Consider the following 24546-nt stretch of genomic DNA (forward strand, 5'->3'; position numbering starts at 1 on the left):
AAAGCTGGAGGATAGAAAAATATCAGTTTCTAAAACCCAATTCTCTCCCAAGCAGCTTGACTTTTTTTTTTTATAAATCAGCTTTAAAAGCTGGGTGTAGCTATCTCCCTCACCCCACAACCACACAAAGCCAAGACAATCCCGAGGTCACTTCTGGCTCCTGGGGAAAGACAGCACATATCCGAAAGACAACCCACAGACAAAACACGAGGAAGAGGGCAGGACCATAGGTCTGTGTGGATGTGCCAATGCACTCCTTTGGAAGCCAGAAACTTTTACTAGGAGATCTTCAAGGCTCAGGAGGTAACAAAACCTGGAAGACTGCAGCTCTTTTCTTTTGCAGGTTTTGAAATTGGGGACTAGCAGATCATCTCCATGATCTGAGCGGCTCAGTGAGGCTCTCAAAGCAGACACGCAGCAGAAGGCTTTGAAGCTTCCTGTTCAAGAGCCGAACTGTTCTCCCAGCACAACCAAAGGTTTGGCCCTCCAGAGCCAGGGCAAAGCCTCAAGCAAAAAAGCCAGCTACAAAGGAGGAGAGGCCTTCAAAGACATGACCATGTCCAACACCACCCAGGTTCGTCACAGATTTCAGCGAGACCAGAAACAGCAGAGCATCATCACCAAGATCCACTTCTTTAAAGGCAGGCAGGGGGAGAAAAAAAACATCCTACAACCAAACCCATCCTGAAGCCAAGTTAAGCACAGCAGGACAGGAGCTAGGGAGTGGAAAATCTCCTTGCCCCTGGCAGAAGCTGTGATGCCTCCATGTATCCGAGACCCCTAGAGCCAGGTGCTGACCAAAAAGGGCTCAAGACCCTCACACTGTGGCTCTCCTGCATGCTGCCTGCTCACCTGTGAGGCCAGCATTCAGGTTGACAATCAGAGGGTTGTTTTTCCAGTCAAAGGTTGCCAGCAAGTCAAGGAAGCGCAGGAACCCCACCTGGGGAGAGCTGCAGGCAAGACAAAACAGTTCAGCACTCGCATTTGCTCCCCTGGCAGCAAGAGGAGCTGGGCTTGGGGGTGAGTTAGCGATGCCCAGCCCACACACAGCCCAAGAAGGGATGTCTGTAGTGGGAAAGGGAAGTCCAGGACAAGCATGAGGCAATTCCCCTTCTCCAAATCCCCAGGCAAAGTCCTTCCCCCTTGTTTTTCCCTCCCCAGGTAAAAGAAAATAGCAGAAAGTGAAACATTGCCCCCAGTTGCCCCATCTCCTGACGCTCTCCCCACCCAGATTCCTGGGGTTGGAGCAAGGGGGAGGTGGAAAGAAGGCTGCTCCCATCTCTGCTGCAGCTCTGAACAACGGCCAAGCTCCCACTGCGCCTCTTCTTCTGTGACACAGCAGGTATGCAAAACCAGAGAGCTGGGAAGACAAGAGCTCCTACTAGCAGGGTATTTTAGGAGACAAGAAAGCATTCTAGGCATCAGGCTGTTACTCCTGCTACTTTGGGGAAGAAAACTGGAGCCCGAGTGCAGGGCAGAGTAACCTTTTGGATCCACACAGAGCAAAACCACTCCTTTTAACTTCGTTTCACTCCCTCTGGGACGCATCCCATCCACCTGCCAGGGGCCAGCAAGCAATTGGCCCTGCAGGCTTATCTACCAACATTGCTACTCCATTCAGCTTTCAGCAGCCAACCTTTCGCCCTTCCCTCAGGAGTCCTCTCCAGGACGAAGGAAGGCTGTAGCCGCCAGCACCACAGTAAAATCCCTCGAGGGAATGCAGAAGCTCCAGCGTGCTGGTAGCCACAATGCAGCCCCTGCCCCTGCTTCTCCTGGCCATCACCCCCAGGATGAGAGGCCCCACCAGTCCTCAAGAAGGCACAAGACAACCCAAAGTTGTGCCACCAGCACCCAGAGGCCACAAGGGCACTTGCTCCCATCCTCACCTGCTTCCCCCCTTTCTCTGCAGCACAGACTAGGGGAAGCCACAGCCCCAAGCATCCCCATCTCCTCTGGCCAGCCACTTCCAACAGGGCTTGGGACAGCATTTTGACAGCACAGGGGCCCCACGCGCCCTGCTGTGCACCCTCCCAGCACCTCCTGCCCCAGCAGCATCCCATCCCTCCTCCATTCCAGGTAAGGAAAAAAGCACTACATCCCCACTGGGCCAGCCTAGGCTCCTCATCCTCACCTGGGCGGCGTGAAGGGGGCTGGATGGAGGAAGAGAAAGGCCACAAGGAGGTCCACACACTCCTCAGAGATGTTGTCGCTCAGGAGCTGCGCACAGACCCAGCGCTTGACCAGCCGGCAAGTGCTGCCGAAGACAGGGTGCTGCTGCTGGAGCCTGCAAGGAGGGAGACAAGCCACTGCTCAATCCATACATCCCAGCACCCAGAACAGCCTTTTGGCATTCCGCAAGAGAGAAGGGAGGGTCAAAAACCTGCCAGGAACATGTCCACAGCATTATGAGCACAGGGCACTCTCTGGGGTTGTTGAGATTTTGAGGAAATGAAGGGGAAATGCTGCCACATGCTCCTCTCTAACCATGCTGCTCTTTGGTACTTGTCCCCCATACCAGTGACCTCAGATGTGACAACAGGGCCAACCGGTGCCACCCCCACCCACATTCATCCCTCTGTCCTCCCACAGAACCTCTCACAAGGTGGGCTGAAGGGCCACTTCTCATGGCGAGCTCTTCTCCCCACCATTACCCTCCAATACTCAAGGGCACCTCCACACTGGCTTCCAGCCACATCCTGTGTCCTGGCCCCCCAGGCACGCCCTGCCTCACTCACCCATGCAGGGAGCTGGTTAGATAGGGCAGATGCAATGTCTCCAGCTCCAGCTGCCGAGACTCCTCTGTGTCCTGGTACTTCAGCATCCCTTCTGGGGTGACCACTTCCTTCAAGATCAGGGGCTCCCGGTGGTAGGCTACTTGGAGACGGAAAACGTAGCCGTCCTGAGATGGGAGCAGAAAGTGAAGCCAGGCTTGGTGTGCTGCACCTCAGGGACACAACAGCAGCATCCTGGCATCAGCACAGTCTCACCATGTTCTCTCCTATGCCCATCACCCAAATCCTCATTTTGTCCAGTGGGGGCACTGCCATAACCTCCCACCTGCCTCCTCAGTAACAAGTCAGGTCTGGAGAAGGTCCCCATCATCACTCTACCTTGTACACATCGGTGTGGGTGACCGCAGGTCTGCAAACCAACTGGTGCTGCTGCTGGAGGAGCTCAGCCAGCTGGAGGTGAAAAGCCGCCTTGATGCGCTTGATGGCTTCTTTGTCCTGTGGCCACTGGCCACTGCCTTCCATGTGGCAGATGACTGGGGGCAAAAGGACAGCAGGAGGCCAGTGAGCCCCATGCAGAAATGAGGTGATGGATGGGGGTGGCTGGGACTAGAGGTTACAGCAGGAGAGCAGGAGGAGCCAGGGCTCTGCTCCTGCCTGCAGCACACCAATGCAGCAGTAAAAGAGCCAGCATTGCTGCCTGCCTCTGCTTCCCCCCACCAAATCATCTCCTGCTCACATCAGTCCCCACTTACTCTTCAGCGGGGCTATGTAGGCTGGGCAGGGCTTCTCCTCTGAGGGAAGTAGCAAGTGCTTGGTCCTGATTCGGGTATGGAAGGAATAAATAGGCTTCATGGGAATGGGAGGAAAGACCTGAGAGAGAGCAGCAACCTGAGGACTAAGAACAGGGAGCAGAAAACCCAGGGCACCCTGCACCTCCTCACCGCAAACCTCCTGCCCCAGCAAAGCCCTTCAGCACGGAGGGCTTAGCCAACTTGTGCATAGCAAGCCCCAGGGACGGGGCAGCAAAGAAGAGGCACCACATTCCCCTGAGGGCTCTCAGGAGCCACAAAAGCAGAGAGTGACTAAGTCTCTCTGTCCCCCCTCACCCCAGGGCACCCCCCAGCTCCTCGCAGACCCCTATGCATGGGCCGTGCCCAGGGACACTCACGTCGGTGTACCGGAGGGCTGGATGGACACCCTGCACAGCTGTCACCGTCAGCGGCAGCCCCTTCAGATTCCAAAGCTTGCGGCTCAGGTCATCGTAGGAACAGACGACGCTGACCATGGCCTCCTCGCCCGTCCCCGACTCCTGCAGACATACAGAGAGCCTCTCTGTTCACCTCTCCCGCTCCTGCACAAGCATGCACCTTGCCTCCCTCTTGGACTGGCATCACAGCCAGGCTCCAAGAAGCCAGCACTGCCACCCCAGGGAGCAGCTTCTGGCAAGAGCACTCAGCAAAACGGGGAGGTAAGAGATGGAGGGAAGACAAGGGAAAGACTGTCTGCAGCTCCCCAGCAGCCACAGGCATTCTAGAGGCTATGTTTCAAGTGGCAAAGAAAATTATTTCCTGTGCAAGACACTAAGGCAGCACCAAATGCTGTACTGCCAGCATTCTCCCTAGAAAGGAAGAAGCTAAGTGTGATCTAGGAGTAAAGAGATCACATACTGTCAAGGTGAGCGCTCTGCTACTGCCTCCCCACCAGTTATCGCAACGCCAACAGAAGCGTCACTTAACAGAAAACCGCACCGACTACATCCTTAGCCAAGGCAGAGCTGGGAAGCATGGCAAAAGCAAAGACAGAAAATATCCAGAGCATGGCAGGAGCCCTGGAGAGGGCAAATGAGAAGAACCAAAAGAATTGCTGCTGTCCTTGCTGCTCGCATCTCCCCAAACCACAGCAGAGGAGCCTGAACGAGAAAGAGGAGACATCACTGGCGTCAAACCACTCAGCTCAGATGCAGCTGAATTGAGCTGCACACACCCAGCCAGCCTGGGCTTTCTGGCAGAGCAGCAGCACCCTCTGCAGGATGTACCATGAATGACAAACCCCCGTCCTGCCTGTCTCTAAAGCTGGGTGCACCACCCATCTTTCATCATCCCCCGTGCCCCTTGACCACCACAGAGTCCTTGGGCTGCCTGCACACAAACAGCTGGAGGAGCAGAGACAGACACCCCTACCCACCACCCCACGTACAACAGCGAGTTTCTCTGAGTTTCTCTTTCGTTCGAGGACTGGCAACAAGTGGACTCCTAAACACCCCCCAGGCTCCAGGAAGTGCATCCCCTCTCAGCATGGTGTTTATCAGCCCTGCTCATCACCGGCTAGCTTGCAGGGACACACACAGATTCTGCTGCCTCACCACACAACAGGCTGTACAAACCAGCATCTTATCCCAAACCTGACATGCAGCTCTGCCCAGACCGCAACTAGTCCTAGCACAGAAGATTCTTTCAATCAGTTTTGCTCCCCTTTGCTCCTAAGAAGGAGAAAGGAAACAATTTCCTCCTCCATCCAACAACCAGGTAAAAAGCTGGTTTTACCAAAGACCAGCAAAGCAGTGCCAAAGTACTCATGGCTCATCTCCAGACTTTAATTTCACAAGCTGGAGAGCAGAAGTAGGGAGGGGGACATTTCCCAGCCTCCAAGATGCATGTTTTCTGTCTCAAAGTGACATTTCTTTGTTTCAGCTGCACATTCAGCTGGAGCACTACATAGGTCTTGGTGGACATGATATAGCACTTTGCACCATGACAGGAAAGATCCTTCTCCTGGGTTTCCCAGCTGGACCTACAGGATGAAGGCACAGAAGTGTCCGGCCCATGTCCTGATGGATGCAGGATCTGAAAGGTGTAGCCAGGGGGACACAGTGGGACAGTGATATATCCTCAGACAATGTGGACATAGTGGACACAGAGACAGGCCACTGGGATACTTTCAGGGGAAAATGGGGTGTGGGGGCTGCCAGAGCAAGAGGACTTCAGTGACTATGCCTTGGTTGGCATGAAAGGCTTGACAGATCCAAGGAGAGCACTGCACTGCCCATCAAAGTGCCCACAGGCAAGAATTTTCCTTACCCTCGCTACCTTCTCTTGGGAACCAGGCAGCTGCCTCAGGGCCACATTAAAATGACCTCCCTACGGCCCTCCCCACACAACCCTTCCTTGAGAAACCCACAGCCCTGCTGGGGGAGCAACCATACCTTTTGCCCAGTCCTGATCACAGATTCAAGGAGGGCTCCATTGTAGCAGATGGAGGATTCAGGAATGTCCGCGTGGCTATGTAGAAGAAGACAACACAGCATTAGAGCTACGACTTGCCAATCCATACATCCTGACACTGCACGCTGTACCCACAGGCAAGGGTCAGTCCAAGGATGAGGAATCCCTCCACAGAGTAAGGTCATGGCGAGAAGACTCATCTCTGTGCGTTTCTCCCATGCCCAAGTTATCCACCCAAAGCGGCCCAGCAACGCATGCAGCTTCACAGGATTCAAAGCCAAAGCCATCAACATGCAGCCTTTCCTCACAAGACCGCTAACTGAGTCAGGATAAAGAGGCCCAGGCAACCCCTTCGTTCTGTGCAAGGGGGTCTCATTTTTTGGCAGAAGGTATAAACTGCTACAGGGAGGCTTTCCAATGCTGCAGGGAGACCCAAGCTTGTGAACCACTACAGGGTCTCAGAGGATTTCATGAAACATCCTGCAAGGTCCAGACAGCTTCTTTTCCAGCTCTGCCAAAAATGAGTGTCTCAATATCCCATCTGCATGTAAGGGCAGGACCATACTGCCTTCTTCCCCTTAGCATTACCATCAGCACAGGCTCCAGCACCATGTGCTTGCCCTCTCTGCCTTCTCTTGGAAAGCAGCTCCAGCATCAGGACCACAACTGAAAGGACGTCCAGATTTCACAAAGCCAAAAAGAGGCGCACACAAGGAGGGTCTGGTGGGGAACGTGAAGCTCAAGGGCAGCTTTGGCTGCAGTGACCATGAAACGGTGGAGTTCAAGATCCTTAGGGCAGAGAGGAGAGTGCATAGCAAGCTCGCTACCCTGGACTTCAAGAGAGCAGACTAGCCTGGTAGAGTACCATGGGACAAAGCCCTAGAGGGAAGAGGGGCCCAGGAAAGCTGGTTAATGTTCAAGGATCACCTCCTCCAAGCTCAGGAGTGATGCATCCCAACAAAAAGGAAGTCAGACAAAAACATCAGGAGGCCTGCGTGGATGAAGAATGAGCTCCTGGACAAACTCAAACACAAAAAGGAAGCCTACAGAGGGTGGAAACAAGAACAGGTAACCTGGCAGGAATACAGAGAAGGTGTTTAAGCAGCCAGGGATCACATTAGGAAAGCCAAAGTCCTGACAGAATTAGATCTGGCCAGGGACGTCAAAGGCAACAAAAAAAGCTTCTGTAGGTATGTTGGTGATAAAAGGAAGACTAGGAAAAATGTGGGCCCTCTCCAGAAGGAAACGAGACACCTGGTTACCTGGGACATGGAGAAGGCTAAGGTACTCAACAGAAAGTGCTTCACGAGCAACTGCTCCAGCCACACCACCCAAGTCACAGAAGGGAAAGGCAGGGACTGGGAGAATGAAGAAGCACCCACCATAGGAGACCACATTCGCAACCATCTAAGGAACCTGAAGGTGTACAAGTCCATGGGACCTGATGAGACGCATCTGCAGGGTCCTGAGGGAACTGGTGGATGATGTGGCTAACCCACTATCCACCACATTTGAGAAGTCACAGCAGTCCAGGGAAGTTGCCACTGACTGGAAAAGGGGAAACATAACCCCCATTTTTAAAAAGGAAAAAAGGAAGACCCGGGGAACTACAGGCCAGTCAGTCTCACCTCTGTGCCCGGCAAGATCATGGAGTGGATCCTCCTGGAAATTATACTAAGGCACATGCAAAATAAGGAGGTGACTGGTGACAGCCAACATGGTTTCATGAAGGACAAATCATGCCTGACAAATTTGGCCTTCTACAACGGGGTTACAGCACTGGTGGGCAACTGATACCATCTACCTGGACTTGTGCAAAGCATTTGACACTGTCCTGCACAACATCCTTGTCTCTAAAGTGGAGAGACAGGGACTTGACAGATGGACCACTCCATGGATAAGGAATTGGCTGGATGGTCGCACTCAAAGAGTTGCGGTCGATGGCTCGATGCGCAAGTGGAGAGCAGTGACAAGTGGCATTCCTCAGGGGTTAGTATTGGGACCAGCACTGTTTTAACATCTTTGTCGGCAACATGGACAGTGGGATTGAGTGCACCCTCAGAAAGTCTGCTGTCGACACCAAGCTGTGTGGTGTGGTTGACACGCTGGAGGGAAGGGATGCCATCCAGAGGGACCTTGACAGGCTTGAGAGGTGGGCCCATGCAAACCTCATGAAGTTCAGCAAGGCTAAGTGTAAGGTCCTGCACATGGGTCAGGGCAATCCCAAGCACAAATACAGACTGGGCAGAGAATGGATTGAGAGCAGCCCTGAGGAGAAGGACTTGAGGGTGTTCATTGACAAGAAGCTCAACACAACCTGGCAATGTGCGTTTGCAGCCCAGAAATCAAACCATATCCTGGGCTGCATCAAAAGAAGCATGGCCAGCAGGTCGAGGGAGGTGATTCTCTCCCTCTACTCTGCTCTCATGAGACCCCACCTAGAGTACTGAGTTCAGCTCTGGAGCCCCCAATAAGAAGGACATGGACCTGCTGGATCAAGCCCAGAGGAGGGCCACAAAGATGATCAGGGGGCTGGAACACCTGTCCTATGAAGACAGGCTGAGAGAGTTGGGGCTGTTCAGCCTGGAGAAGAGAAGGCTCCAGGGACACCTTATAGCTGCCTTCCAGTACTTAAAGGGGGCCTACAGGAAAGCTGGAGAGGGACTTTGTACAAGAGCATGTAGTGACGGGACAAGGGGTAATGGCTTTAACACAAAGAGGGTACATGTAGATTAAATGTAAGGAAGAAGTTCTTCACTGTGAGGGTGGTGAGGCACTGAACAGGCTGCCCAGAGAAGCTGTGGATGCCCAGTCCCTGGAAGTGTACCAAGGCCATATTGGATGGGGCTTTGAGCAATGTGGTCTAGTGGAAGGTGTCTCTGCCCATGGCAGGGCGCTTGGAACTAGATGATCTTTAAGGTCCCTTCCAACTCAAATCATTCTATGATTCCGATTCTATGAAAATGACCTACAATGTCCCCCAAAACATGAAGCTGACAACGGGGTTACTAGGGATGTGGCACAAGCCAGGAGAGTGGCAGTGAACCCCACACAGCTGCAGGTCCCCCAGCCTCAGCAGCTGCTCGGTGCAACTTACAGCTTCAGCAGGTGCCTGACAATCTGCTCAGGAATGAGGCGTTTCTGGCAGATGGTGTCAGCCTCCCACACCACTGCCTCACAGATGCTGCCATCCTGGAAACGCCGCAGCTCTGATTTCTCCCCCCAGAAGGTCCGGAAGTCCAGGGCCTGTGGAGAGACATTGGCCAAGCCAGGCCAGGGACACGGGTCACCACTGGGGCCAGCCGAACGACTCCCATGAGACCATCAGCCAGCCCTGTAGCCATCTGCAACCACAGCATGGCACCAGCTCTGCTCCACCCTACTCAGCACAAGCAGGGCTCCTCTCACCTCGGGATGATCAGCCTGCGGTCCCTTCTCCAGCGTGCTGGCAGCAAACTCGGGGACAAACAGGAGCCCAAATGTCAGAGGCCCGACATCCTTGTGTTTTGGGGGCTCAGCATCAATCGACCACTGTGGGAAAATGGAGAACATGAAACACAAGGAGAGATGAGGTTGCTGGAGCAGCAGCTGCTGGGATATTGGGCTGCTAGATGAACCTCCTGCTATGTGCTCTTGGGTGCCCGGATGAGCACAGACAAGGAAACCCTCATTTAGTAGTCTCCCCAATGAAAAAAACAATTGTATTCTCCCTGCCCCATTACTGGGCCAGCACTCCTGCCCAGACCAAGCCCAGACCAAGTCTCCCAGCTGCACCCCATACCCCAGTGCAGGGCCTCAGATCCCATATTCCCCACAAAGGGGACACGCCTGTCTCCTCCCCAGTGAGGAAAGGTCCCACCCCGTGCCCAGCAGTGCCACAAGGGACACAAGAGACCCCACATGCTGCGAAGGATGCAGTGTCATTGTCAAGCTGCACTACCTCAGGGATCTGGGGCAAGGAGTGAGCCACGAGCAGCGCTCTCCCAGCCAGCCCACGGGCCAGCAGCGAGACAACAAAGGGAAGGGCCGTGGCCACGTAGTTCCCACCCCGATCCATCAGCTCGTTCAGCAGCTGCATCTTCTTGCAGGCACCCTGCAGCTTGGAGGCATGCTTCAGGCTAAAAGAGAAGGAGAAAACCTGGTCACCCACCTCTGCCACCAAATCCTTTCTAAGAGAGAAATGCTAGAAGTAGGATAAAGTGGGGAGCTGACAGTCCTGGCCCAGGATGGGGGCTACAAGAAGAAACACTAGTTTGGCATCTCAGGATGCACCACAGGAGACATTCATCCTTGGGACAGTCATCATTCCCAAAGGCCAAAGCATTGCCCTCCTCCTCCTGGGAGGCTATCTAGACAGTAAAAGCGGAATGGCCAAATGCAAGAGGCACCCATGTCTATCTCAGAAATAGCAGGGCCACCTCCCAGCAGGCAGGTCCAAATTCACTCCAGCCCAAAGCCAGAAGCAGCCCACTCCTCTCTGAACAGGCTCCTCAGCATCACCCCACCAGCACAGTGAGACTCACTGGAAGACGTGGTCAAAGGCTCTGAGCATGGGCTTCGCGGTCATAAGCAGCACCTGAAAGCCATCCACCATCCGATCATCCAAAATCTCCATGGAGCGCTTGGCTTCAAACTGGACCTGAGCAAGGAGATAAGACAGAGCAAGAGCATGAATGGGAGGAGAAAAAGAAAGCAAATCCCTCCAGCAGGGGTCACCAATGCTCCCCCATTAACCACAGCCACCCCAGGTCCATGGTCACCAGCAGACCCTGATCCCAGACAGCCTCTGTCCTCAGCGTGAAGCCAAGTGACTGACAGCTGTCACTGCTGGTCAGACAGTTTCTCCTTGATATCCCGCCACCAAGGTGTTTTTTTTCTGCTCCAAAACAGTTACTTCTGCTAAACAGCTGCTTGGCTTCACCCAAAGGTGCCCACAAAGAGGAAAACAACTTTCCTCCATCATTCAAGCAAGACAGGTAAAGCAGCAGTACATCCAAGTTTTGAAATTCAGTTCCAAGCTTCAGAGCTGGAGACGGATGTTAAAAGCTTAAAAAGCAACACTGAGCCCCCTCCTCATGTCTAACATCCTCCTCCAAGATGTCTAACTACCCTCTGCCTGCCTCAGTTCACTCCTAAGACAGCATCTCAGGATGCCATCACAACCTGCTTGGTACCTGGTGGTATTTGCTGGCAGTCATATCAGCGCAGAGGTTCACCAGCCCAGAGGGATCCACAAAGACTACTTCAAAGGCCTGGTGGAAGTCATCCAGGACAGGCTGAAAGACAAACACAGTCCTTAGTGCCACGACACAGCACAGGCACCAGGGCACCAGCGCCTCATTGCCATCCGACACCCCTCTAACAGGCACATTCCTGTCCAGACAGCACGGACAGCCCAGCCAGACGCAGGCATGAGATGCCCCCAGAGGGTTCCTTACCAGGGATGCATCCACATCCTTCGCTAGGCTGATCCCCGTCACACTCAGGTCAGTGGTGGCTGTGGGCAGACAAGAAGGAACAAGTCACACCACGATACAATCCACATCTCCACTGGTGACAGTGATATATCTATGTGCCAGTAACACCATGGTCTCACAACACTAACAGTGCTACAATGCAATGCTGACCTCCATCTTGTGACAGGACCTACCCGCTCCTCTGCAAGCTGTTCCATCCAGCCCTGCTCTGCTGCCTCATCCCCTCCTGTCCATCCCACCCCTAGGGTCTCAGCATCAGAGAGAGAAAAGCCACAATTCCCCCTTCCCCCACTGCGTTCAGGCTTTGTGCAGAGACTCTGCTGACATCAGCTTTTTCTTGCCCAGAAAGGCCCCTGGAAACTCACCCAGAAACTGCAGGGTGCTCCTCAGCACCTGGTACCCACTCATCATCTTGACAATCTTGCGTTTCATCAGCAGGTAGGCAACCAGCATGGAGACCAAGAAGCCGCTGAAGCACCCCAAGCCCTGTGAAAACAGAGAGTGGAGTCAACAAGAGCGCAACCAGGCACTGCGAGCCCCCCAGAGCCCACCCTACGACTGCTTCTGGCCTCTGTCATCAGGAGGCCAGAAGCCTTGGGCAGCCCCCAAGCCCACCAGGAAGATGTTGAGGCAAAGCCTTGTACAAGGAACAGAGATATGGATCCTCTTGCAGAAAAGGCAAGAACTCAAAGTTCTTCGGGAAATGGGGCGAATACCCCTAAAAAAATCCTGAAACCAAAAATCCGCTACATAATTCCAGGGATCTGAAAGAAGCACGATTGTCTGGCACACAGACTCATTGCAACCCACAGGGTAGGAAGGAGGTCCATGAAACCTAAGACAGCTCAAATCAGAGTCACAAGCCCACCACACCACCCACCACAACAAAACCACCACCACTCCACCCCTGGGAAGGGAGAGCAGGCCAAAGGCAGGTTAGCCAGGCAAGCAGAGCCTGCCCTGTCCCCTGGCATAGGACATACCTTGCTGAGCTGCCGCTGGTTCAGCCAAACTTTGAGAAGGGCCAGGCCATCCTTCATGCCTGGGAAGTCAGTGGCTGCACTAGACAAGAAGTGCAGGTGGGACAGCAGCACCGTGTCGCAGAGGATGGAGTTGTTGTAGTGTGGGGTTGGGGGCTCGGGGGCTCCTGTGTAGGGAGACAACAGCACATTAGACCCAACCACAAACCTTCCATTCATAGAAAAGGGCTGCAGCAAACCCACCTCCGGGCATTGGGTGCAGTCTTTGGCTGAACCAAGCAGACTTGTGTTCCCCCAGTCCCAGGCCCTACCTTCTTTGGGGGTGCTCTGCTCCATGAACCAGGCTGTCCGGACATTGTTCTTGCCGGGGTAGAAGCGGCTGGGTTTGAAGAGACCGGGGGCAGGACAGGCATGGAGTCGGACGGTGACCATCTTCTCATCCTTGCCTGTAAGCACCAGGGGATAGATGTGCAGGAGAAAGAGATGTCAGAGATTAACTTGAGAAAACAGGGAGCATCGCCAGCTTGGGTAAAGGAAAAAGCTCCTTACCAGCAAAGCTCAGCAGCAGTAGAAATCATCTCAGAGCAGAGAGTGACGACATCCCAGAGCCAACAATAACCCTGAGGTCACATTGCTCAAGTCCAATTCCCATCTTCATCCCCACTGGCCAGGCCAGTTACCCCAGCACTCTCCTGCCTGCCCTGGCCTTGCCACACCACTGCCTGTCCCAGACCCAAACCTGGGTTCTGCAGAAACAAGCAGCACCCAGCAGCCCAGGCACCCCACATCATCTCAGAGAACACCAGGCTGCACACAGCTCCCTGGGGAAGGCAAGAGGATGGCAGGGAGCAGGGATGGGTAGCGCAGGGAGGAAGGCCAGTGCTAGACACAGACATGTTTTTGTAGGGTCTGCTTTAGTCCCTGAAGTACCTACAGGGTGGGCCAGCCAGCAAGGCCAAGGCTGGGGAGCCCGCCAAGCTGCAGAGGGGGACTGGGAGGGGAAGAGACCTTGAGGACTACGCTCTGTGTGGAGGGAGAGGACAACTGGGAGGACTGAAGCTCCAAAATTTATCACCAATTGTGACGACAGCCCCAAACTGACCCCTCTCCAAAGGGCCTGTTAGAAGGTATGAGATCACCACCACCCCCCTCCACCTAATGCTAGTACCCACTCACACCCCCCACCAGAGCAAGGCTCAAGTGCTACCTTGAGGTCTCAGCAGCAGGATGGGCTTGAGATGGTTGCTGTTCATGTAGGCAAACTTCACGCTGCCAAAGAGCTTCTCCTTGGAGAACTGCTGGGCAATGTGGGCCAGGTACAGAGCTCTCTTACGGTGGTAGCGCTGATTCAGGTTATCTTTATCCTGGAAGATTTCCTGGGAAGAGAGGGACAGGGCAATCCCACCTCACTTGCCTGCAGAGCTCGGTTCAGCCTGAGGCACTATACCACTCACCACTCACTCCAGTCCCTCAGGCAGCCCTATCTCAGCCATGTGGCTACAGCCCCAAGGAGCTCCAAGTCGGTCAGGAGCACTACCTTGCTGCTGGCTCACGAGGCCCTAGGATAGCAGGAGACAGGGTAGAGCCATGCAGCCGAACAGGGTGTTGCTTCATCTCAAACCCCATTACAGCTAGTCTGGGCAGCAAGAGGAGAGAGTTCTAAAGGGGTAACAGCCTGCAAACATCACCCTCCTTGTAACACAGTCTTGGGAGCTGGGTACAAGTGCAATGGGGTACAAAGACAGCGAGCACCTATCTCCCCAGCAATGAGGAAGAGGTTCAGCCCAAGCAGAGAGAAGGAAGATCCTCATGAGAAACTAAAATCAAAGCACCTGAAAACTCTGATAGAGCGAGTGGTGAGACCACACTCCCCAGCTCCTCGTGGGAGTCACCACACTCCATGTCCAGATGCTGCAACCTCACTCAGGAATGGAGAGGACAGGGCAGGAGGGGAGGGGGCTCAGCTGGGCCCCAGACCACTCAGGAGCAGGCACGGCCAGACTCACCCGTGGCATGGTCACTGCCACATCCACATTGATCTCCGGCTTAATGCAGGTGCCCAGCAGGTAGCTGCCCACCACCTTCAGCTCGGTCGGGGGGACGAAGCGGAACTTCCCCTTCACGCTGAACGGCACCTGCAGGAACGGGACCTGCACACCCTTGGGGAGCCAGGCCTGGTCGGTGAGCTGGGAACAGACAGGACACACAAAATGTTCTAAGCATCACCAACAGCAGATGCGCAGGGACCAGGACCCCTCTCCCCACACAACTGCAGGCACCTGCACCCAGGGCTTAAAGAGTGTCCCCCGTGCCCCTCCAAGATAAAGCAAAGTAATATTTTTCCAGTTCCTAAGGGAGATAGTCCATGAGGACCTCTGCTTGCACAGCAACAGCAGAGCCTGCTCCATACAGGGGTCTTGCCACCTTCTCCATCCCTCTGGAACGTACTTCAGTTTCTGGGGTCTCTGGGATGGCACTCAGCAGGCTGCTAATTTCATGGAGGAAAGCATCAATCTTCTTCTTCTTTGTCTCCTTCAATGTCACCTCCTTCAGAAGCTCTTCAATCTGTAGGGGAAAAGGGGACCATCAAAGGCAGCTACAACACTGCACAACAGCTACAACTATGCACAATTGCTCCTGCCCTTTACCTTGTCCTCCAGCACCAACCACAAGCCTGGTGAAGAGGGCAGCAGGTGAGCTGGGGAACACTCCTGCACCTCTCCATGAGCCCTGCCTGGAGCCGGGAGTCCGGTCAGCCCATGGGCAGAAGAATAAGGCAGCTCCTGCTATCTCCTGTGAAGTGCTAGAGGGCAATCAACTCCATCCCCACCAACTTCTGTATGAGGTCCAGCCACAAAAAACCCTGATGTGATTCACATAGACATAGCTCCCAGAAAGGCTTTTTCTGTGACAGAGTATCAGCTTCAGGAAACAACCCTGCAGGTTCACACCATGAGGCAGACCCTAGAGATCCCACCACCAACACCAGCAGGTAGCCAGGAGATCAAAGCTGCTCCTCATAAAAATCACCAACATTACAACCACCATCTAGTTACCAGCCTGACCTCCTCCTAACACAGGCAGCCTGCTTTGCCCAGGACATAAAAAAATCCTCCTGTCCCATCCAGAAGCTGGTGAAAGACAGCAGGAGGACACAGCTGGTGATGTTACTTCCTCACCCCGGAGATGCAACAGTTGCACTTCCACTATATCGCAGTTATGTGCTGGGGGGCTTCAATTTTAATAGTGTAAACGAGGCACAGAGCCTGGTGCGGGACGGTACCAGGAATTACGGTGGAAATACCAGTAACACGCTAGGTGCCTTGTAAAGCCTGTGCCTTCCGTCCCTGCCCCGTGCCCAGCTCCTGCAGAGGAGCGGCCGCTGCCCGGATTCATCGGGCCAGGAGGGCTCAGCGGCCCGGGGTCTCTTCCCCAGGCGGTTCCTGGAAAGCTTCGGGTCCGGGATCCCGCTGCCCTCACCCCCCAGCTTTGCCCCCCAGAGACACTGAGCGCGGCCAACGGCGGCTCCCCGGGCCGGCGGGCCTCCCGGCTGACCTGCAGGCGGAGCAGGCTGGAGTGGAAGAGATCCTCCGTCTCCTTCAGCTGGCTCAGCTCCTCGCTGGTCGGCGGCTTGTAGAGCTCGGCCCGGCTTAGCTTCGCCGGCTGCAGGGCTCCGGCCTCGCCAGGGGCGGCCCTCTTCTCACCCCGCGGCGCGGCCCCGGCCCCGGCCCCGGCCCCGGCAGGGGGGTCCCGGCCCTGCGCCGCCGCCTCCGGAGAGCCCTGCGAAGAGAAGACAGGACGGTTCGAATACCCAGAGCCCCGCGGGCCCTACGGACACCGGCCTCCCAAGGCCCCGCCGCCGCCTCACCGCCATGGCCGCCGCCACCACAGACACACACACGCGCGCGCGCCAGGGCCCCGCCAGCCACGTGCAGCGCCCCGCACCCTGCTGGCCGCCCAGCGCCGCTCCCCATTGGCCGAGCGTCGCAGCACGAGGCTCCTATTGGCCGCGCCGGCTGCGCCCCGCCTTCCCGCCCCGCCCACGGAGGCGCCGACGGAGCCGAGCTCGCCTGAGCGGATTGGGGGGGGGGGGGAGGAGGCGCGTTTCCTCGCTTTGCGGCAGGTCGCGCGGGGAGCCGTACGGTTTTGCAACAGTTACGGGTGCTTGGCGGCAGCGCGGCTCCCGCCCCGCAGGGGTGTGGGCTGGGGGGGGGGTCTCCCCGCGGCGGGGGTCGCTGCCCCTCGGGCTCATCGCGGGGCACAGACCCAGGCTCGCCCCACCCTGAGGTGCTCCCTCCTGCCCCGGGCACCGCAGGCCTCTTGCTGGGACCCCCAACCCCCTCGGGCTTCCCCCTCCCATGGCTGGGATGGAGACCAGAGCTGCCCCCGCCGGCTGCCTAGGCCAGGCGGGCTGTAAGCCAAATCCACAACCTTTATCCCCAAAAGTGCAGCTTTCGGGGCAGCCCGGCGTGGTTTCACGTTCGGGCTGGCCGCAGGTGGGTGCTGCAAACCGGCTCACCCCACGGGACAAACCTGATCCAGGACCAGCATTACCCCACTGACCAGGGCCTACCTGCGGTGTCTCTTAGGGACCCTGATTTAAGCGGTAGCATGTGTTTTACATCGTGTTCAAAAGGGACCTTAAAATAATTGAGGAGGGGAGATTAAGTGTATCGAGGTTTAATAAACATACTAGACTCCAGTTTTCAGTCTGATGCAACTTCGTACTCTACACACGGAGAAAATACAGAGCTGTGTGGGTGTAGGGATTAGGTGGGTAACCAGTGCATGAGTGGGGCTCGGAGCAGCTAATGCCAGCTGAATATAAACATGTAAAACAAGCTGCAGTTTGCACAGTACACATGATTCTGGCAAACAGCTCAACCAGGTCTGGAAAATAATCCCTCTCCGGTTTTGAGCCTTGGGTGGCTCAGTGACAGAGCTGCCTTCTGTCGTGAGGATTTTCAAACAACCCTGTAGTGGGTTGACCCTGACTGGACGCCAGGTGCCCACCAAAGCTGCTCTATCAGTCCCTTTCTCAGCTGGACAGGGGAGAGAAAATATAACAAAAAGCTCATGAGTCGAGATAAGGACAGGGAGAGATCAATCACCAATTACCATCATGGGCAAAACAGACTCAAGGAAATCAGTTTAATTTACTAGCAATCAAATCAGAGTAGGATAATGAGAAGTAAAACTAAATATTAAAAACACCTTCCCCTCACCCTTCCCTTCCTCTCAGGCTTAACTTTACTCCCAATTTTCTCTACCTAAAACCCCCAGGCTGTGCCAGGGAAGGGGGAATGAGGGTTGGGGTCAGTTCATCACGCATTGTCTCTGCCACTCCATCCTCCTCAGCGGGAGGACTCCTCACTCTTTCTCTGCACCAGCGTGGGGTCCCTCCCATGGGAGACAGTTCTCCACAAACTTCTCCAGTGTGAGTCCTTTCCACAGGCTGCAGTTCTTCATGAACTGCTCCAGCGTGGGTCCCTTCCACCAGGCCACAGTCCTTCAGGCACAGACTGCTCCAGTGCAGGCTTTCCCATGGAGTCACGGCCATCTTGGGGGGCATCCCCCTGCTCCGGCATGGGGTTCCTCCCCAGGCTGCAGGTGGAGATCTGCTCCCCCATGGACCTCCCTGGGCTGCAGGGGGACAGCCTGCCTCACCATGGTCTTCCCCACGGGCTGCAGGGGAATCTCTGCTCTTCCCCACGGGCTGCAGGGGAATCTCTGCTCCGGCGCCTGGATCCCCTCCTCCCCCTCCTTCTGCACTGACCTGGGGGTCTGCAGGGTTGTTTCTCTCACATGTTCTCACTCCTCTCTCCGGCTGCTGTTTCTGTTCCACAGCAACTTTTTTCCCTTCTTAAGTATGTTCTCCCAGAGGCGCTACCACTATCACTAATTGGCTCAGCCTTGGCCAGCAGCGGGTCCCTCTTGGAACCAGCTGGCACTGGCCCTGTCAGACACAGGGAAAGCTTCCAGCAGCTTCTCACCTGCCCCTGTAGCCCCCCCCCCCCCCCAAAACCTTGCCATGCAAACCCAATACAAACCCTGAGTTACTTGACATTTTTAAGACACAGTGAAGACAGAGAAACGTTTCCTGCACCCAGAAAAGAGCTTTATTTTCCAAAGCAGCCTGGCTGCAGGCAGCAAGGCGGGGTTGATCCTGGCCAGGGCGAGTACAGAGCTGCCTGTACACTGCAGAGTCAGGGTCTGGTACTTCATGGTTAATTGGGGTGGACATCCTGTACGTGACCTGCAGAGACCACAAAGCAAAGCCGTGGCAGCCTGACCCAGCTTGGCCGGCTGCCGCAGGGGCTGGAACAGGCACCAGGAGCAGGGCTGGGCCAGCAGCGGCCTACGTGTGGATTAGCAGAGTGGGAGAAATACTCCCTGTATGTATGCCTTTACATATATGTGCCTTTACAAAAGCAACTCCAAACCCCAGGTCTGACCGGATTTGGGTTGTCTGGGGATTTAAAAGCCTACCCCATGTGTGTCCCTGAATGGGAGGTCACAGATTTGGGACTCAGATAATTTTAGTACACTTTCCAGCTCTTTGACTGGCTTTTGCGTAACTGTAGGCAGTTTAATTCACTTCTCTGTGCCCTACCATGCACCACTGTGAAGTAGGGATGTTGTGACTCCAGTGGGACTGTCCTTCTTTAGAAGCAATCTGCTCCCGGATTGCATCCCAGCCTGGAGCGTGTCATGTCCACGCCAGGTCCAAATCCTTCTCCCTGAACACTGACCACTCTTAGTTCAGTTTTTAACCTGTGCTGTGGGAGCACCATAAGCAGGATTTCTTCAAAAGCAAATGTGTAGGCATGTTAAGACAGAGGGTAGAAGATCACATATCCGTCCTGAAGGCAACTTTAGAAGTTCAGAGAACTCCCCAGTGAATTGGGCTGAGCTCTGTCCCCAACACAGGACCCCTAAGCCAAATCAGCCTACTGCTTGTGGGCTGTGCTCGCAGGAAATATGAGCAGGTTTGGGGAAAAACAAGCAGGTTTGGAAGAAAAATAAGCAGGCTGGGTGTTTGGAGGATGTCTGCAGCTGATTTTCTGTCTGCCCTGCAGGTCTTCGCTGCATCTGGCTTGCAATGGAGCGAGGCAAGCTCTCACCCTTACCTCTGCTAGAGAAAGCAGAACAATGCTGTGTCCACCTGTGCCGACGGCTGCCCAGATTTCACCCTGCAGAGCTTGTTTCCACACGCTGCTGCTGTGCAGCATCTCTGCCTGGGAAATCCCAGTGCCAAGTTCCTGCTCGAGACCAGGGATCATTTCTGCTCCCAAAAAAGGCTGGCATCAGCCTGTGTCACCTGTTCTGCTACCTACCTGGGCATGGCAGCCAGCTTCATTGCCAAGAGCCTCTCAAGCCTCACGCCCCTGGTATTTAACAACTTCCTTGCAGGAAAACGTGCTGAAAGAAGGGTGTCAGCCTTATGTCAACCAGGAGACCAGGACTCCTGCAGGTGGGCGTTTGGGTCCTGCTTTTCCAAGGAAAGTCTCCCAAGAGCTGAGCTGACCCATTGTTGTATTTGGGGACCATATCCTGCACGCAAACACTTGCGGCGGGGATACGGGTGATGGCTGTAGGTATAAGACCAGGCTGCTGGTCCCTGTTACTGTTCATTGCAGCTCCTGCCTGGCCACTGCATCATGGCCTCTGTCAGTCCCAGCCACAGCAGCAACATCCCCAACCCTCTCCAGAGCACCCGCGGAGAGGATTTTTGCTCATTGTAACCTCTGAATGGCTTCTTCCTCCATTTTGGCAGCCTGGGTTGGGTCCCATGGGCTGCCACTTGAGGCAGGGAGACAAACCCCCTTCATCCATCCATACTCCTGCACATGCTGCCCTGCACTCCCTTGCATCCAACATCACCTCCAAAATTCACTTCCAGTTAACATAGATGTTCAACTGCTGGCCAGTTCTGCAAGTAATTCTTGTGCACAGCCCCAGTGACTCCTCTGAGTACAAATTACAGCATCAGCTCCTAACTCAGGGGGAATTTATCCTCCATGTTCCCAAAAGAAACAGCTTCTTGGCTGGAGGAGCTCCCATTCGTTCCCCTTCCCTCCCGCCCCTGATGGAGCCAGGACCCCTTCACTCCTCTCCCCCATTCCCGGTTCATCACACCCTGTCCCCGCTGTGCCACACTGCTCCCTGAGATGTGATTCACTGCCCGACACCTCTGGGTGCTGTGGGCATGCCTGTGATGTCAGGCTCCCCTCTGATTTAAGGCGAGGGTAATTGCAACCCTGCGCAGGATTTTTAGGAAGGCTGGGAAAACCAGTTTGGTCATCCCCGGCCCCAAGGTCACGTCCCTGCGCTGCTTGAGAGCAACAGGGGAGGAAGGACTCGGTCACTTGGGGACTCAACAGCAGGTCCAGGGTGGGTCATTGGGGTGCCCATTGTGCAAAGCCCTCAGCATCTCCTCCTTAGCCCCTGCCATCCCCAGGACAGGGTGTAACGCCCTGCCGGTGTGGTGGAAGGGGCTTAGGGTCTGGGCCCAGCGGGGTTTGGATAATGGGGCAGTGCCTGGAGCCTCCCTGACCTCCTGCCACACCCCAGTACCCTGCATCCCTTTGCTTCCAGGCAAAAGCCCTCACTCCATAGGCTCCAGGACAGGGCACGTGCATACGCATACACATACAGACAGATACATGTGCATATGTGCATATATGCACACAAAAACATATACACACACAACTGCACACACACACATAGGTATACACCCCACCACACACGTACCTCTAGACACACATGCACATACATGCATGCCCACACATGTGCACGCATAAATACACACATGTAGATACATACACATATATGAACACAAACATACACACACATATGTACACCCCCACACACACCCTACACATACGCACGCACACATATACAAACATGCATATGCACACATACACAGGCATACATGTGGGTACATATGTGAGCACGTATACATACACATGTGCACACGCACACACACAAACTTATGCAGGCATACACATGAACCTACATACACACACCTACAGACACATGCGCTTACACACGCACAGCCACAGCAAAAAGCTGCCAGCTCTGCTGCAGCCAGGGGGGCCTGGGGACCTGGGGGTGCTGAGGAGTGTTTAGGGGAACTGGGGGGACTGAGGCAGGGTGGCTCCTAGATGTGCCACCCCAGGGCAGTCAGGCAGCCCGGCCAGCCCTGCAGCAGGGAGCAGGGCCAGTGACGCCTTTCTCAGAACATGTTACTTAATAATTTCAGCACCTAGTGAGTCATTAATTATGCCCCATCCTACAATGCTAATACTAATACTAAAAAAATACTTTACAGCATTCCACGCCCCATGCCCGCCCTCACAGGCATCACATGCTTCCTACCATCCCACCTTGTCCAAAAAGCCGCAGGGTGGCCCCAGCTGCCCGCCTGCTGCCAGGCTCCCGCTTCCAGCCATGCTTCAACCGGCTGCCTGGGAACCCCTGGAGAATGGGAGCAATCCTTCCCCTGACTCTGTCCCTGGCAATCTGGGGTTTCCTAGCCCAGGTGAAGCCTTTCCCAGGTGGTTTCTCACCAAGGGTGACCATCTCCAAGCTCTGTGTACCACCATCTTCTCAGTGTGGCATCCCAGAGCTCCTGGTTTCCTAAGAGGCAAGCCAGCATCAACACACCCCTGGGGAAATCCCACATCAACACCAGCTGTCCAGACACCACCATCAAAATTCAACAGTGGCATCTTACAAATGGCAAAACTCCCTCAAATAACATGCATACTCCTTTAAAACATCTACATCACACCACAGAAACCATGACACAGCCCCTAACTGCTGTCACATATACAGCCAAGCTACCCAAATACTTGATGCTGTGTCCTACACAGTCAACCCGAAACCCCAGAAGGTCCATGACCACCAACCCCAGGGCAAAACCCACAACCCATCCCTTTGCTCCATGCAAATGGAAATCACACATGGGCACACAGCCTGCTTCCCCACACTGAGACGACCTGGTGTGACAGGCAGTATCTGAAATACCTCCCATGAGACAACAACATTGGTGGGACCAACAGGCTGGCGCTGAGATTTTTCCTCTCCCCATTGGGTTATTTCTGTTTCCATCTGTACCTCACTTGTTTCACCTGTGCTGGTGGAGCAGGGCTGTCCTTTCTCCTGGAACACAAGAAGGGTCAGGGGCCATGTTGAACCACTGGTGGGGATCACTACTGTCCCAAAAAGGGGGAGTTGCAGAAGAAAAAGGGAGTTGCTGCTCCCCACTGTCCCTTTATTCTTAGCAAATGAAAAGCCTGGTCGTGATTTGTGGACATGGTTCCTGCAGGTTTTTTTTCCAGGGGACTCAAATCCCTTTGGCCTGCCAAAACTGTTTGCAGAGAGGGTGCTAGAACCCAGCCCGGCAACCTCCTGCCCGCAGGCTTTGAACCTGCTGAGCTGGCGGAGGGGCTGTCGGGAGCATGGGGAGGCACATGGCTGCTCCATGCTGCCTTTCCGGGGAGCATCTCTGAAAAACCCAAGCACATCCAAACCTCAGCCCACCACGGTGCAGATGCCCTCGACCATGTGGCTCAAACAGCTGTGCAGAAGTGCACACCCGTGCACATACACGTCCTTGCTCCCTCTGCTCCCACCCCAGGAATGCCGCTGGCATCACGCGCAGCTGGTGGAAGGGGACTGTGGTCGGACGGAGCTGCCGAGCAGGTTTAGCCGTCATGTTGACCCTGGCTCGTGTTCATCTGCCCTCCCTCTGCACTGCCTTGTCCCACCCTGGGGCCTTCCTGCACAAACACCGCTGCTGGGGAGCTAAACCTCAAGCTAAAACTTCAGCATGTCCCTGGGCTTGGCATCACCCATGGATGTCTCGCAATTCCACACAGGCAAAGCCAGCTCCTGCCTGGGGTTCTCCCCACCAGACCTTTGCATCCATCCCTAAGCCCCCTTGGCCACACCATCTCCACATCTGTTTTTTTTTTCCAAGCCCACTGTCACGGTTTAACCCTAGCCGGCAACTAAGCACCACACAGCTGCTCACTCATTCCCCACGTCTCCCAGTGGGATGGGGAGAAGAATCAAAAAAAAAAAAAAGATGAAACTCATGGATTGAGAAAGAACAATTTAATAACTAAAGTAAATTAAAATATAATAATAATAACAATAATAATAATAGTAATTAAAAGGAATATAACAAAAAAAAGGGAAAAAATAAAACCCAAGAAAAGACAAGTGATGCACAATGCAATTGCTCACCACCTGCTGACCAATGCCCAAGCAGCAATCTGCCCCTCCTGGCCAGCTCCCCCCAGTTTATATACTGAGCATGACATTCTGTAGTATGAAATATCTCTTTTGCTAGTTTGGGTCAGTTGTCCTGGCCGTGCTCCCTCCCAGCTTCTTGTACACAGGCTTGCTGGCAGAGCATGGGAAACTGAAAAATCCTTAACTTGGGATAAGTGCTACTTAGCAACAACTAGAACATCAGTGTGTTATCAACATTATCCTCACACTAAATCCAAAACACACTGTACCAGCTACTGAGATGAAAATTAACTCTATCTCATCCGAAACCAGGACATCCCCAAAAACCTGATCTCAGCAATAATGCCTCAAGCAAGGCCAAAAGACATGGTGATGCGGGGACGTGGCACTTCTTGTTGCCCAGCCAATCCCTCCCAGCAGCTTTACCCAGATTTGATGGGGTTTCTTGCTTCTTCTGGGGAGAGGATGTTCTGTCCCACCCCAGCAGTATCTGTATTTCATTGTAGGATTAAACAGTCCCTCCCTTTGGTTTCTAAAGTACTTTCAAGTGCTTCAAATTCTCAAGTATTAACACATGATAGAGTCATCTGTAACTCCCAGACAAAAATAATCTGGTACACAGGGTAATGACGTAAGAAACCATTCCTGTAGTGTTTGACTGTCCATCCCAAGTATGGCTATATCACAGAAACATGTAGGCAATGAGCAGTCTTCACAATGGTCAAGAAGTGGGGGACCTCATCAGGGTAAAGAAATAGGGCAAAGTAGATACTTGTAGACATCGAAGCTTCAAACAAAGCCCCGAAGGTTTCACCCCGGGATTCAGGCAGGCATCCAGCACATTCCTGGCAGCCACCAAAAGAAAAAAGGT

At 54.4% G+C, this 24546-nt stretch overlaps 1 protein-coding gene across 1 annotated transcript in view; it reads right to left on the reverse strand.

Annotated features, from left to right (window-relative positions):
- The window catches only part of NOL6 (nucleolar protein 6), a 31942-nt gene extending 15626 nt beyond the window's left edge, over positions 1 to 16316 (reverse strand). The window contains exons 1-21 of the mRNA XM_075019891.1: positions 16279 to 16316; positions 15966 to 16190; positions 14859 to 14975; positions 14417 to 14596; positions 13618 to 13786; positions 12722 to 12856; positions 12414 to 12577; positions 11796 to 11916; positions 11392 to 11450; positions 11128 to 11229; positions 10477 to 10592; positions 9894 to 10071; positions 9362 to 9484; positions 9051 to 9199; positions 5935 to 6010; positions 3901 to 4041; positions 3485 to 3602; positions 3111 to 3265; positions 2736 to 2899; positions 2132 to 2284; positions 853 to 950 (exon numbers count right to left, since the gene is read on the reverse strand). Coding sequence (XP_074875992.1) covers positions 853 to 950; positions 2132 to 2284; positions 2736 to 2899; positions 3111 to 3265; positions 3485 to 3602; positions 3901 to 4041; positions 5935 to 6010; positions 9051 to 9199; positions 9362 to 9484; positions 9894 to 10071; positions 10477 to 10592; positions 11128 to 11229; positions 11392 to 11450; positions 11796 to 11916; positions 12414 to 12577; positions 12722 to 12856; positions 13618 to 13786; positions 14417 to 14596; positions 14859 to 14975; positions 15966 to 16190; positions 16279 to 16284 — 2749 coding nt within the window. The 5' untranslated portion in view covers positions 16285 to 16316. The remainder of the gene's footprint in view (positions 1 to 852; positions 951 to 2131; positions 2285 to 2735; positions 2900 to 3110; positions 3266 to 3484; positions 3603 to 3900; positions 4042 to 5934; positions 6011 to 9050; positions 9200 to 9361; positions 9485 to 9893; positions 10072 to 10476; positions 10593 to 11127; positions 11230 to 11391; positions 11451 to 11795; positions 11917 to 12413; positions 12578 to 12721; positions 12857 to 13617; positions 13787 to 14416; positions 14597 to 14858; positions 14976 to 15965; positions 16191 to 16278) is intronic.
- Positions 16317 to 24546: the final 8230 nt, after the last annotated feature.

The sequence above is a fragment of the Buteo buteo genome, chromosome Z (assembly GCF_964188355.1).
Source record: "Buteo buteo chromosome Z, bButBut1.hap1.1, whole genome shotgun sequence".
NCBI lineage: Eukaryota > Metazoa > Chordata > Aves > Accipitriformes > Accipitridae > Buteo > Buteo buteo.